The sequence below is a fragment of the Pristiophorus japonicus genome, chromosome 3, assembly GCF_044704955.1.
Source record: "Pristiophorus japonicus isolate sPriJap1 chromosome 3, sPriJap1.hap1, whole genome shotgun sequence".
Taxonomy (NCBI): domain Eukaryota; kingdom Metazoa; phylum Chordata; class Chondrichthyes; family Pristiophoridae; genus Pristiophorus; species Pristiophorus japonicus.
Window position 1 is genome coordinate 96,153,276 of NC_091979.1, and position 16,233 is coordinate 96,169,508.

At 43.2% G+C, this 16,233-nt stretch overlaps 1 protein-coding gene across 1 annotated transcript in view; it reads right to left on the reverse strand.

Moving 5' to 3' along the window:
* Positions 1–16,233, reverse strand: part of pkp4 (plakophilin 4) — a 268,797-nt gene that overhangs the window by 136,587 nt on the left and 115,977 nt on the right. Inside the window, exon 3 of the mRNA XM_070873651.1 lies at positions 1,247–1,359. Within this exon, the coding sequence (XP_070729752.1) occupies positions 1,247–1,359 (113 nt within the window). The remainder of the gene's footprint in view (positions 1–1,246; positions 1,360–16,233) is intronic.

Consider the following 16,233-nt stretch of genomic DNA (forward strand, 5'->3'; position numbering starts at 1 on the left):
TTTTTAGAATCTGTTTTATTCACACAAATGTATTGTGCAGGAAAATACAAGACTCCCTACATTTGTCCCTAACCCTAGAGAAGGTGGATGCCAGCAGGACCTATGTAATAGCATACTTTTAATTTAGTCTCAAATTATGTAGGATTGCTCCTTTAAGTTTGAGTAGAATTTCATCTACAGAAGTAAATATTAAAAGGCACAGCTTGCCATCTGGCAAAACTGGTTGGGTTCTGGCCTGCTGCTATTAAAAACATTCATTTTTAGTTTAAGTATTTTTGCTATTCAAGAGTCATAGAAAATATCACGAGGTACTAGTCAGTCAATGTCATCCTAATCATCAAAACAAATTTAATTCTGCATTAGAATAGAGTACGATGTACAATACTGTACCAGGATACCAACGATGGCTAGGCTAGCAGATTTCTGAGTTGACATGGTTACAAGAAACTGCTACTATCTCACAATGCTCCTTTTGTCAATCATATTACATCTTGGAAGCACCATTAGCTTCAAGAAGCATTAGTTGTAACGGGCTATTTGTTTTTATAGCCTATTATACACTGTACTTTTATTAGTCTGGTCTTGTTCAGTTTTTAAAATATACAAATTTTAATTAAATAGATTGATTGATTGCAGTTGGATATGTTCCACTTCATCCCACCTTTGATGTGGTTAAGATTCTCTTCCTTGAAACAATGCTGAAAGTGCCAATAATTTGCCAGTTGACCAATTGGCTCAGTACACGAGCAGTAGGTTCATTCAGAACATAAGGACCACATTTAACCTTGTGCTCCTTTTCAGAACATTGTAAAATGAGATTTTAAAAGATGAAAAATCTATTTGAACATCTGTTCCATAATTAGGAAATCCACAATTTAAAAACAGCAAACTCAACACGGAAATGACTTCTTTTAAAAATTCTATCACAATTTATTGTATGAATGATGGGTTAGTATATATTATTTGAACATGAATGGTATATTAAAAATAGAAAACCTATTCAGATAGCTCAAAATTGATCAATGCACAAAATCAACCAATGGTAGTGTGTAATATAATCCAAGTGATATTCATACAAAGAATGTGTTTTTTTTTAAAAAAACACAAAAAAACCAAACAGCAACACAAATTAATAAATAGAAAATATTTGATTTCATTTTGAGATCTATTTGTAAAGGGAAGAGTGCAGCCAAGGTTGGCATACTCAGGCCATCGAATAGTAATAAATAAAAACACAGGCCTATACCTGATACTGGCGACACTTGGCGATTCGGTTCCCAGCTTACATCTTTCTAGCTGATTTGCAACAATCTGCCGTTCCAACTCGAGCTCTTTCGTAAGCCTTTCAAACTGGAGCTCCTGCAGTGAAGAGAAAAGGACAGTAAAATACAAAAAGATTCAAATCTGCTGCATGCCAAAAGTAGTTTTATTTTACTTTGAATAGCTGTATCCCACTTCGTTAGATATAAAAAAAACAGTTTTCTCCCGTCTTGCCCTTCCCACTCATTACCATCAAGATCCATAGCCTGTGGCAAAATAAATCTTTCACCTTCGATCATTCAGTAGGAATGCTACGCCCCATTTCAGTCCACGACTCTTAGTTTCTTGCATTCAGATCTTCTGGGATCCTTGCAAAAGATCTACAGCCATTCACTAACAATCATCATTCCCAGAATTCCAACAATTACTAGTACTGCAGCATGCAATATGGCTTGAGCACAGAGCTCCTTTAATTCTGTCTTTAACTGAGGAAAAGATAATGCGTCGTCTACTGTCTCCTATTGTGTTTTTCTCAGTATTCCCAACAATGTAATTTTAATTTATTTTCAGTGCACAAATTCGCTAACGTACCTGTACTAAGGCCACAGTGGTAAGCGTTGCCAGTTATCTTATTTATTTCAGGCTAGAGAAAATTCTCTCAGCTCTATTGGTCAGATTCAGCAGCATAGCTTTACATCATAATAGCACCCTTCCCCAGCAATGCTGATCACATGTAAACTGTGCTGGAGAGAGAGACGAATACACAGAAAAGTCTGCTTCACCATCTGAAGATGTTGTTAACGTAGGGTGCCATAATCCAATAGCTATCAGAAAGCAATGTGCACTATTTCAGGCCTTTTTCATGAATCCAGTCACATTTAATTAAAACTACCTGTTGCCTAGCAATTTACCAACACCATCTTGCAACACTCCTCTATTAGTGTCGTTGTTTTCATACATGCATAAGCATGCAAAATAGAAGTTATATATTAGTCATGACTCCGTGACTGGCACATTTGTGATAGTATGATTTGCAATTCCACAATGACATGCATTTTATTTAAAAAAACATGGTTTATCATCACGTCTTGTGCAAAATAACTTTTCTCCCAGGTTAGTAAGCATAGCATCATACAGAAGCAAATTCTCTCTTTATTGTCGTCTTATACGATTCAAGGCAATTACGATTTAAATTCACTGAATATATAATTTCTTTTTTTTTCTATTGCAGATTTAACAGTATTGTTCGATCAATCAATCCTGGACAGTAAAAGCTTTATATTCACTCAGTCTGGTTAGCCCACAGTTTTACTTAAAATGAGATTAGTTTTTGGGGTCCTCCAAGGTGAGCTCATAATTTCTCACAGCTTTCAGTACAAGACGACAATAAAGAGAGAATTTGCTTCTGCATGATACTATGCTTACTAACCTGGGAGAAAGGTTATTTTGCACAAGACGGATGAAAACCATGCTTTTTAAAAATAAAGTACGCCATTGTAGAATTGCAAATCAGACCATCACAAATGTGCCAGTCACGGAGCCATGACTATAGAACTTGAATTTCACAACCCATCCCCATTTTTGAAAAATCAGTTCAACTATTTGGTAAAATTTACCTTCAAATGTCAGATAAGTTTGGATGCATAACATTAACAAAAATAAAGTAAAATATAGCAAAAGTTATGTTTTGTCAATTAAAAGCATTTTTAAACTTTTGAAAAACAAAGCATCAAGCTTAAGTTGTAGAAATCAATCTAGATTATTACATAATGTATCAGCATTTACATTTGTCAAGGCCCCACCCCACTCCTGGCCAAGAACGGGGAAAACACTCAAAGACACCGAGGCTGTCAGGGCCCGCTGGAAGGAGCACTTTGAAGATCTCCTCAAATCGAGACTCTGCCTTTGACTCGAGTGTTCTCAACTCCATCCCGCAGCATGCGACCCGCCACCATCTCAGTGAAACCCCAACGCTGCACGAGGTAGGCAAAGCCATAAAACAGCTCAAGTATAACAAGGCTACGGGTGCGGATGGAATTCCTGCTGAGGCATTAAAAGTATGGCGGAGAGGCGCTGTTGGCGCAGATACATGATCTCATCTCGTTCATCTGCAGGGAGGAGAACATGCCGGGAAATCTCAGAGATGCAGTGATCATGACCATCTTTAAAAAGGGGGACGTCCGACTGCGGTAACTACAGGGGAATCTCCCTGCTACTGGGAAGGTTGTCGCTCGAGTTCTCCTCAACCATCTTTTCCCTGTGGCCGAGGAGCTCCTCCCGGAATTACAGTGCCGATTTCGTCCCCTACGGGGCACAACGGACATGATCTTTGCAGCAAGACAGCTGCAGGAAAAATGCAGGGAACAGTGCCAGCCCTTATACATGGTCTTTTTCAATCTTAGAAGGGCCTTTGACACTCAAACATCAGGGCTTATGGAGCGTCCCCTCCGTTTTGGATGCCCCTAAAAGTGTGTCAACATCCTTCGCCTGCTCCACGACATGCAGACCGTGATCCTTACCAACGGTTCCATTACAGACCCAATCCACGTCCGGACCGGGGTCAAACAGGGCTGCGTCATCGCTCCAACTTTCTTCTGAATCTTCCTCACTGCCATGCTCCACCTCAGTCAACAAGCTTCCCGTTGGAGTGGAACTAAACTACAGAACCAGTGGGAAGCTGCTTAACCTATGCCGCCTCCAGGCCAGGTCCAAGATCACCCCAACCTCTGTTGTTGAGTTACAGTATGCGGACGACGCCTGTGTCTGCACACATTCTGAGGCTGAACTCCAGGATATAGTCGATGTATTCACTGAGGCATATGAAAGCATGGGCCTTACGCTTAACATCCGTAAGACAAAGGTCCTCCATCAGCCTGTCCTCGCCACACAGCACTGTCCCCCAGTCATCAAGATTCACGGCGCGGCCCTCGACAATGTGGAACACTTCCCATACCTCGGGAGCCTTTTATCAACAAAGACAGACATTGATGCGGAGATTCAACATTGCCTCCAGTGTGCCAGTGTTGCCTTTGGCCGCCTGAGGAAGTGTGTTCGAAGACCAGGCCCTCAAATCTACCACCAAGCTCATGGTCTACAGGGCTGTAGTAATACCCACCCTCCTATATGGATCAGAGGCATGGACGACATACAGAAGACACCTCAAGTCGCTGAAGATTTATCATCAACAATGTCTCCGCAAGATCCTGCAAATCCCCTGGGAGGACAGGCGCACCAACATCAGTGCCCAGGCTAACATCCCCAGCATTGAAGCACTGACCACACTTGATCAGCTTCGCTAGGCAGGCTACATATTTCGCATGCCAGACACGAGGCTCCCTAAGCAAACGAGCCAAAGGTGGGCAGCAGAAACATTACAAGGACACCCTCAAAACCTCCCTGGTAAAGTGCGACAGCACCACTGACACCTGGGAGACCCTGGCCGAAGACCGCCCTAGGTGGAGAAAGTGCATCCGGGAGAGCGCTGAGCTCTTCGATTCTCAACTCCGCGGGTGTGATGAGGTCAGGCGCAGGCAGCGGAAGGAGCATGTGGCAAATCAGTCCCACCCCCCCCTTCCCCCGACGAATGTCTGTCCCACCAGGGTCTGTGGCTCTCGCATTGGACTGTTCAGCCACCAAAGGACTCACTTTAGGAGTGGAAGCAAGTCTTCCTCGATTCCGAGGGACTATGATGATGACATTTGTCATTCGTTGGATTCTACAGACATCTGGCATTTGCTATATTTGACTATACTGATTAGACCTTGTACAATTTGGTCGGAAAAATAAAAAAGCAAATTATTTAAATGGGGAGTGATTACAAAATGCTGTAATACAGAGGGATCTGGGGGTTCTTTCGCATAAAACGCAAAAAATTAGCATGCAGGTACAGCAAGTAATCAGGAAGGTAAATGGAATGCTAGCCTTTATTGCAAAGGGGATGGATTATAAAAGTAGGGAAGTCCTGCTCCAACCGTATAGGCCGTTGGTAAGACCACATCTGGAGTACTGCATACAGTTTTGGTCTCCTTATTGAAGGAAGGATATACTTGCATTGGAGGTACTGCAAAGGAGGTTGATGAGGTTCATTCCTGAGTTGAATGGGTTGTCATATGAAGAAAGGTTGAGCCTATACTCATTGGAGAATGAGAGGTGATCTTATTGAAACCCAAGATTCCAAGGGGGCTTGACACGGTAGATACAGAGAGGATGTTTCCCCTCATGGGGGAATCTAGAACTAGGGAGCAGTGTTTCAGAATAAGGGGTCGCCCATTTCAAACAGAAATGATGAGGAATTTCTTCGAGGGTCGTGAATCTTTGGAATTCTCGACCATAGAGCTGTGGAGGCTGTTTTTTTTGAATATATTTAAGGTGGAGATACAGGCTTTTGAATGATAAGGGAGTCAATGTTTATGGGAAGCGGGCAGGGAAGTGGAGTTGAGGCCAGGATCAGATCAGCCCAGCCATGATCTTATCGAATGGCGGAGCAGGCTCGAGGGGCCAAACGGCCTACTCCTGCTCCTTATATTCTTATGTTCGAAATCAATTTTTCACAGCCACTAAGAGCTATGTCAATGTACATTTACTCTAAACAAATTACTGTAACTTTCTGATGTACAATGAACTGAGGGCTAGATTCTGCAGCCACATGCACAAGATTGCTGCAACAACCAGAAGTAAGCCAATATCTCAATAAATTAACTATTCAGTACTAAGTGTAATAAGTAGTGCCAAACATAACAATTTGCAGCAAAAAGGTGTACAGATTTGTATATTTATACAATTCTTATGCCAACTCAAGCTACTCAAATTGCAACTAATTTTAGAGAAATACTAACCACTGGGGACATTTTAATCACTCGTTTACTTTAAGCAAACAGCAGGAATCAGCTGAGAGGCAGTTTCAAACAACACCGAAGGTGTGTCCCTATTGAATTACTCCAGCATTTATGAAGAGGAAACCAACTGAAATTACTTATAAATGAACCATTATGTTTAAAGTGTGTTTGTTTAAACGAAAAAGTACAAGATTCAGAAATAGAACCAAAATCATAGATAACCTTAATAATTTAAGATTCCCCCCCCCCCCACCCCCGTTCCAAACACATTAATTAGTGATCAATATAAATGACAAAGACCGCAATAGTCGGAACTGCAGCTGGACTAGTCCAACTGAATTTCTGCCACATGTTGAAAGGATTTTATCCTTTCACCATTGAAGATTATGTCCTTCCTGTACACTCAGCAGCTTTGATTTGCAGAGTAATGCTTACATAACTATGCAATAAAAACAAGGAATTAACATTAAATAAATAGGGCTTTGAATTTGTGAAGGAACAATGTTTAGTCATTACTGCTGTATAGTTCTAAATAATATCATAAATTAATAATGCAGAGTCAGACAGTTGGATAGTTCTTTTTTGTTCAGATGAACACTTTCAACTGATTAAAAGTTTATTGTTGTGAAGCACCACAAAATAATGTTGGACAAAAATGCTTGTTCACTGTACTGTAACAGAAACCATACGCTTATACTGCAACTTGGATTACTGAAAAGCAGTTCTGCTTCTCAGTAAAGCTAAAGTTCCAGTAGAATTCTGAATTTGGATTCCAAATTGACTCTGCAGTGCAACACCAACTGTGCTTGATACTCTGCATGGAATACAAGTCCAGTATAGTCAGAGTCATTACGGTACAGAAGGAAACCATTCAGCCAATCGAGTCAGTCCCATTCCCCGGCTCCATCTCCGTAGCCCTGCAAGTTTATTTCCTTCAAGTGCCCATCCAATTTCCTTTTAAAATCACTGATCATCTCCACTTCCAGCACCCTCGTAGGCAGCGAGTTCCAGACCATTACCACTTGCTGCGTATAAAGGTTCTTCCTCACATCCCCACTGTATCTCTTGCCAAAACCTTAAATCTATGTCCCCTAGTCCTTGTACCATCAGCTAATAGGAACAGCTTTTTTTTTGTTTACCTTATCTAAACCTGTCATAATCTTGTACACCTCTATCAAATCTCCCCTCAACCTCCTTTGCTCCAAGGAGAACCCTAGCTTCTTCAAGCTAACCTTTGTAACTAAAAGCCCTCATCCCTGGAACCATTCTGGTAAATCTCCTCTGCACCCTCTCAAGGACCTTCACTTTCTTCCCAAAGTGTGAGGACCAAAACTGGGATGCAATGCTCCAGTTGTGCCCTAACCAGAGCTTTATAAAGGTTCAGCATAACGTCCCTGCTATTGTACTCAAGACCACTATTTATGAAGCCCATATGCTTTGCTAACTACTCTCTTAATCTGTCCTGCCACCTTCAAAGATCTATGCACATGAATCCCCAGGTCCCTTTGTCCCTGCACATTCTTTAGAACGGTGCCATTAAGTCTATATTGCCTCTCCCTATCCCTTCTGCCAAAATGCATCACCTCACATGTCTCTATTAAATTCCATCTGCCTCTAGTCTGCCCATTCTGCCAGCCTATGCCCTGTTGCAGTCGATTGGGTATCATCTTCACTGTTTGCCACACCTCCAACTTTGAAATCAGCAAATTTTGAAATTTTACTCTGTATTCCATATAGCACGGACCTCTGAGGAACACCAATGTCCACCATTCTCCAATCTGAAAAACAACCATTCATCATGACTCGCTGTTTCCTGTCCTTAAGCCAATTTCTTATCCAAGCTGATACTGACCCTCCTATTCCATAAGCCACAATATTGTTAACCAGCCTTTTGTGAGATATTTTGTCAAACAACTTCCTAAAATCCATAGACACAACATCGATTGCATTGCCTTCATCAACCCTTCATCAAAAAATTAAATTGCATTAGTCAAACATGATCTGCCTCTGACAAATCCATGCTGCCTCTCCTTAATTAACTTAAACCTCTTCAAGTGCCTGTTAATTTTATCCCTGATTATGGTTTCTAAAACCTTACCCACCACTTTTTTTTTTTTTAAACTGACCGGCCTGTAGTTACAAGGATTGTCCTTGCATCCTTTCTTGAACAAGGGTGTCACATTTGCCACTTTCCAATCCTCTAGTACCTCCCCCGCATCGAGGGAAGATCGGAAGATTATGGCAAGCCCTTCCATGATCTCCAACCCCACTTCTCTTAGCAACCTGGGATGCAAGCCATCCGGACCAGGCAACTTATCGACTGAGCATATCCAGCCTTTTCAAAACATCCTGCCCATCAATTTTCACCCCATCCATTACTACCATCTCTGCTTCTACCGATATTTTGTTGGCATCCTCTTCCTTCGTAAACACCGATACAAAGTACTCACTCATTAAGTATTCTAGTCTTGCCCTGCGCCTCTAAGCATATATCACCTTCTTTGGGCTCAAGTTTCGGCCTGAGTTGCTCCTATTTTTTTTGGAGCAACTAGTTTAGAATGGAGCATCTTAGAAATTGCAATTCTCGGCATTTAGTTTGCTCCAGTTCGAGTGAGTTATAATAGTTTCATTTCAGAACAGATTTTTTTTTCAAAAGGAGGCGTGTCCAGCCACTTACACTGGTTTTGCAAGTTTGGGCAGCGAAAACTTACTCCAAATTAATATAGAATGGAGTAAGTGTAGATTTTTGTACGCTCAGAAAAACCTTGCCTACACTTATAAATCAGGCATAGGGAATGAGAGATTGTTGAGGGGGGGGGGAAGTTTACAAACATTAAACACCATTTTTACAAATAGAGCCATCATCAATAATAAATGATAAATAAGTCAATAAATCAACCAATAAAAATCAAAAAAATTAAAAAAATTAAAAAATTATTTCTACTCACCTGCTGCAGAACCGGGAGCCCTCCAACAGCGTGCTGGGACGGGGCCCCCCCCAGTGTCTCTCTCTCTCTCTCTCTCTCTCTCTGTCAGTGTCTATGTTTCTGACAGCGAGGGGTGGGGGGAGGGAGGAGAGGGGGAGGAGTGGGAGGGTAAGAGAAGGGGGGGAGGGAGGGAGGAGGGAGTGCTGAACGGGAGGGGGAGGGCTGAACGGGAGGGGGGGGGGGGGGGGAGGCTGAACGGGCCCCCTTGACGACGTGGAAGTCGGGCCGCCGTGGAGGATTTTGGGCGGAGCCCACCCCCAGAGAGATGCCTGGCGGGCGGGCCCCGCCGACGATGTGGAAGCCGGGCCTCCGTGGAGGACTTCAGACGGGACCCGGCCCCAGCGAGATGTCGGGCGGGTGAGCCCCGCCGCCGACGTGGGGGAAGAGGAGGCTGAACAGGAGGGAGGGGGCTGCGGGGAGAGCTGAATGAGAGGGAAGCCCGAGTCCCGATCTTCAATGCCCGGTGAGCCCAGTCGGCCAGAGCTAGGGGCGGCGTTCTTCGGGCCCCTCCCACGCAACCTGCACAGATTCGGGCTGCGAGGAGCTACTGCACATGCGCGCACATTCTAGTGCGCATGTGCAGAGATCCCGGCCCTATTTTCAGCGTCGGGACTTGGCTCCGCCTCCATGCGTTCTGCTGCGCTGTGCCAAAGGCCTGGATCGACCGAACGGAGGGGAGAATACCAAGGTAAATAATAGGCGCTGTTTCTGTTCTAAAAAGTTGGTGCACCACACTGAGGTGCGCCGTTGTAACCCTGGGGGCAAACTTGGGCCCAAAGTCCCTAATAGGCCTCACTCCGCCTCTTACTACCCACTTATTATTTTACATGCTGGTAGAAGATTTTTGGGTTCCCTTTTATGTTAACCGCCATTCTATTCTCATATTCTCTCGTTGCCAGTCTTATTTTCCTCTTCACTTCCCCTCTCAACTTATTGTATTTGGCCTGGTTCTCGCTTGAAGAATTCACCTGCCATGTATCATACACCCTCTGTTTTTTGTGCTTCATCATATTCTCTGGGCTAGAATTTGCCCAGTTTCTTGGCGGTATTGGTTGTTTTGAGCGAGAACTGGGTTGGCAAAAAATTCCCCAGCTGAGGCACGCCGACGGTTTCGAAGTCCCGCTGGGGAGCGGACCGCCGGCGTGCACCGTCCACAGATTGCCCTGGTGCGATCTTTGGCTGAGTGGAGACCTGTAGCTAAGTATGAATTAAAACATTTTTTAAACGCCCATGAGGATCAGTGGAGCTGGGCGGTAAGCTAAGTAGGTTGGCAAGAAAAAGCTAAGTGATTGAAAATAAATAGTAAAAAACCAAAATCTGTTGGGGTGATTAAATTTAAAGTGTGTTGGGAATGTTTTTTGATTTTTTTTAGCTAGGTTTTTTGAAAAATTATTTTTATTCATTTTCTCGTGTTAGGCCCAATCTACAGCCTCGGGGTAAATTTTTATAGATTTTAAAAATTTATCGCCCATTTTCTTTACGTACAGCTCAATCTAGCCAAAATTGCACTTTTTCGCCCAAATTGGGGTTGCAAGGCCCATATTTTTCGCCGAGTGGATTTAAAAAATGTTTTTAGGGAAGTTTGCCGGTGATAAATCTTCCTAGCCTTTGCAGTTTTTTGGGTGGCAATCGGGTGCTGGCAGGCTTTGGGGAAATTCTAGCCGTGTCTATCTCCCTCATCATCTAAGGAGCCCTGACTTTGGTTCCCCTACCTTTTTCTCTTGTTGGAATGTACCTAGCCTGTATCTGAAACATCTCCCTAAAGATCTTCCATTATTCCATTACAGTTTTTCCTGTCAATCTTTGGTTCAATTTTACCCTGGCTAGATCCCCTCTCATCCTGCTGAAATTAGCCCTTTTCCAATTTAGAAGTTCCACTTTAGATTGTTCCTTGCCTTTCTCTATTACTAATCTAACCCTTATGATACGATGATCACTCTTACCCAAGTGTTCTCCCCACAGACACTTGGTTGAATTGGCCCACCTTATTCCCCAGCACCAGATCCAGCAATGCCTCCTTCCTAGTTGGGCCAAGGAAGTTCTCCTGAACACATTTCAGAAATTTCTCCCCCCTCCTTTCCCTCTTAACATTAATTACCCAAATATCGATTGGGGTAAAGTCACCCAAGATCACCATTCTATAGTTCTTGCACATCTGAATTCCCCGCAGATTTGCTCTCACTATTTGGAGGCCTATAGAATATCCCCAATAGTGTGATCATGCCCTTTTTGCTTCTCAACTCTAACCAAATGGATCCCGTCCTTGTCCCCTCAAGGACATCCTCTCTTTCCAACACTACAATGTCTTCCTTAATCAGTACTGCCACCCCACCTCCCTTTTTCCCCCTTCCCTATCTTTTCTGAACACCGTGAATATTAAGCACCCAGTCCTCACCATTTTTAAGCCACGTTTCCATTATTGCCATCATATTCCCACAGCGCTAATTGTGCTTGTAGCTCACCAACCTTATTCACCACACTTTGTGCATTTATATAACATAAGAAATAGGAGCAGGAGTAGGACATACGGCCCCTCGAGCCTGCTCCGCCATTTAATACGATCATGGCTGATCCGATCATGGACTCAGGTCCATTTCCCTGCCCGCTCTCCATAACCCCTTATACCCTTATCGTTTAAGAAACTGTATTTGTCTTAAATTTATTCGATGTCCCAGCTTCTACAGCTCTAAAGCAGCGAATTCCAGATTTACAACCTTCAGAAGAAATTCCTCATCTCAGTTTTAAATGGGTGGCCCCTTATTCTAAAATTATGCCCCTAGTCCTAGTCTCCCCTATCAGTGGAAACATCCTCTCTGCATCCATCTTGTCAAGCCTGCTCATAATCTTATACGTTTCGATAAGATCACCTCTCATTCTTCTGAATTTCCATGAGTAGAGGCCCAACCTACTCAACGTAAGTCAATCCCCTCATCTCCGGAATCAACCCAGTGAACCTTCTCTGAACTGCCTCCAAAGCAAGTATATCCTTTCTTAAATATGGAAACCAAAACTGCATGCAGTATTCCAGGTGTGGCCTCACCAATACCCTGTATAACTGTAGCAAGACTTCCCTGCTTTTATACTCTGTCCCCTTTGCAATAAAGGCAAAGATTCCATTGGCCTTCCTGATCACTTGCTGTACCTGCATACTATCCTTTCATGTTTCATGCACAAATACCCCCAGGTCCCGCTGTACTGCGGCACTTTGCAATCTTTCTCCATTTAAATAATAACTTGCTCTTTGATTTTTTTTGTGCCAAAGTGCATGACCTCACACTTCCCAACATTATACTCCATCTGCCAAATTTTTGCCCATCATTTAGCCTGTATGTCCTTTTGCAGATTTTTTGTGTCTTCACACAGTGCTTTTCCTCCCATCTTTGTATCGTCAGCAAACTTGGCTACGTTACACTCAGTCCCTTCTTCCAAGTCGTTAAAATAGATTATAAATAGTTGGGGTCCCAGCACTGATCCCTGCGGCACCCCACTGGTTACTGATTGCCAACCCGAGAATGAACCATTTATCCCGACTCTGTTTTCTCTTAGTTATACATGCATTCTAACCCTTTGTTTGTATTCCTCGTAGTCCTTCTTAGTCTGCTCCAATCAAATATGTTACGACTTCTTTCTCTAGTACTACCCAACACTCACTCCTTTATGCACCTTATTCCTCTTTTCTACATCTATATGCTGGTGCCCATCCCCTGCCAATTTAGTTTAAACCCTCCCCACTTTTAATGTTAGTGTTAAATAACTTTCTTAAAGTACTCAGGGGATCCTCCTAGATACTTTAAATACGGTCTAGATAAGTTTATAAATACATAAAGTAAGGAGAAAACAGTCCCAATGCACGCTCAAAATATTTCACATTTAGCAGGCAGGAATGGAGTTCTGCAGTCCAGTAGCACAAACAAGACACTGCCAACTGTAAATGAATATTGCTGCTCCAAGTCTCAGATTGGTAGCCAAAACATAGTTACACCCTAAAATACTGAACTCAACCAAGACAATAGTTTAAGGTCAAGCACATGAGTTTGAATCACACTCTAGATTTTTGCCCAGTTTATATTGTCAATTGTAAACTAAAAATTTCTAAATTTCCTATTCAATTGACCGTTAAGACACTAGGTTGCTATGAAGCAAACAGATTTCAGTCATTGCAGGCTTTACATTTTATTATAAAGTTTTCATGTCAGATTATATTTAAATCACTTTAGCAACATAATGGGAGAATTACAGTGCTGATACTGGTGAGCAATCCAAGTGATTTTGTAATTCATAAAAGTAATTTGCAGCAGTTATACTTGCTAAGTACACTGGATGAACAGGAACTCAGCTGGATGCATCCCAGTTCACCTCATTATGAATTCTGTTTTATGACTACGTAAGTCACTGTACCTCAATGACAGCACCGACACCCCGGACCTGTGTGGAAACAATACCGGCAACAGCGGAGCATAAAAGAGCAGGGAGCAGGTAAAGAGGGGGCGACAAAGGAGAACAGGGCAACTACATTCAACGTCATAGGAAGGCAGGGAAGTGATTGGTGAGTTTTTCTCTTTTCTTGCTTTAAATTAAGAGCCTTAAATTAGGGGCCGGAATTAATAATTAAAAACTAAATCTAATTAATTAAATACATTAGAAATAGCAAGAAAGTTGACACGTCCCTGCTGCAAAATGTGGAAGCTGGTGGACGCCATTGAGCTCCACGGCGACCACATCTGCATTAAGTGTCTGCAGCTCAAGGAACTTCGGCTCCGCGTTGATGAGCTGGAGTCCGAGCTGCAGATACTGCGACACATCAGGGAGGGGGAGAGTTACCTGGACGCTGCGATCCAGGAGCTAGTCACACCAATTAGATTAATTAATTCAAATTCGATCGGTGGTCAGGGACAAAAGGATGTGACTACGAGTGAGGAAGGTATGGGGACTCAGGATGGAGTGATGGAGGAGCCTCAGCCCTTGCTCTTGTCAAACAGGTTTGAGGGTCTTACTGTGTGGACGAGAGCAGGAACTGCAGGGAGGATGAGCAAACGGACCACAGCACCATGATACAGGGGGCCGTTCAAGTGGGGGGAGTAAAAAGAAACGTCGTAGAGGTAGGAGACAGATAAGATTCTCTACATCTGAGAGCACGAGTCCCGAAGGCTGTGTTACCTGCCTGGTGCCAGGGTTAAGGACATCTCCTCAGGACTGAATTTGCAATGGGAGGGGGAAGATCCAGTTGTCGTGGTCCACATGGGTATCAACGACATAGATAGGACAAAGAGGTTCTGCTGAGAGATTATGAGCAGCTAGGAGCCAAATTAAAAAGCAGAACCACAAAAGGTAATAATCTCTGGATTACTACCTGAGCCACGAGCAAATTTGCATAAGGTAAATAAGATCAGAGTTAAACACATGGCTCAAAGACTGGTGTGGGAGAAATGGGTTTTGGTTTGTGGGACACTGGCACCACCAGTACTGGGGTAAGAGGGAGCTATTCCATTCAGATGGGCTCCACTTAGACCGTGCTGGGACTAGGGTCCTGGCGAATCAAATAACTAGGGCTGCAGAGAGGGCTTTAAATTAATTAGAGGGGGGGGGGGGGGAATTTAGGTGAGTGAAAATTTTAAAAGTCAAAGAATAAGGAGAAGGCAATAGAGCAGGGTAGCACTGGGGGAAATGAAAACCAGAGCGTGCCAGGAAGGGACAGAGTGTATAAGCATAAAGGTGAATCAGAAAGTGGGGACAAAGCAGGAAAAAAAAGTGGTTAAAAAAAAACACAAATTTAAAAGCTCGTTTTCCAAATGCACGTAGCATTCGTAACAAAATAGATGAGTTGACGGCACAAATAGATACAAATGGGTATAATCTGATAGCCATTACAGAGACGTGGTTGCAAGGTGACCAGGACTGGGAACTAAATATTAAGGGGTATTTGACAATTCAGAAGGACAGACAAAAAGGAAAAGGAGGTGGGGTAGCACTGTTAATACAGGATGAGATCAGTGTGTTAGTGAGAAACGATATTGGCTCAGAAGATCAAGATGTTGAATGAGATTGGTGGAGATAAGGAATAATGAGATGGCAGATTATGATTAAATTCTAGCCCTTGGAATAATAAGGGGGAAAAATAATAAAGGGCCTATAGACTATGGTGGGCATAGTTTATAGGCCTTCATACCTTTGTAGTCTCCTTTATTTAAGCTTAGGACACTGATTTGAGATCCAACTTTCTCACCCTCCAACTCAGTTTCCCTAACCTGTTTTTCTGGCGCCTTCACCTGAGGTGCGCCGTTTTTATCCGCCTTCACCTGAGGTGCGCCGTTTTTATCCGCCTTCAAGCGTGCCGAAAAAAAGACTTCTGTACTCTGGCCGCTCCTCAGCCCCTCTTCGGTTGTGGCACAGCGTGGCCCAATGGATTGGGGGTGGAGCCAGGTCCCGGTGCTGTAAACAGTGCCGGGACCTCTGCACATGCGCGCTAGAGCATGCGTGCATGTACACTAGCTCCTGGCAGGCCGAATCTGAGAGTACGCGCTGCAGGCTGTTTAGGAGGGGCCCGAAGCATGCCATCACTAACCCTGGCCGAATGGGCTCCCTCATCGGTGGCCCGCTGCGTTCCCTAAGGTAGGACTTCTATTTTTTATTTGTTATTTACTGATTGATTTTGGTGCTTGAGGTGCAGGGTTCCTTCTATTTTATTTGTTAATTAGTTACTTATTACGCTTTGTTTGGTGCTTGGTGGTGCTTTAAATGTAATTACTTGCGCCGATTCCTTAACTCTAGGTAAGGAATCTGTGCTGACAGAAGTGGCAATAAACGCTGGCCTAAGTTATTTTGGAGCAACTATTTGCTGGCCAAACACCTAAAACAGGGGTAAGTGGCTGGGAACGCCACCTTTTGAAAAAAAAACGAACTACAAAAAACCTAACTAACTCACTTACACTGGCGCAAATTAAATGGCCAGAATTGCAACTAAAAAGATAGTCCAGAAAAATCAAGTTGCTCCAAAAAAAAAAAAGGAGCAACTCCTGGGGAAACTTGGGCCCTATGAAAGCAAACGAGCACGGAATACAAAAACAGATAATAAGAGTTTCTACAGGTACATAAAAAGGAAAAAAGTAAATGCTGGTCCCCTAGGGAATGAGACTGTGGAATTAATAATGGAG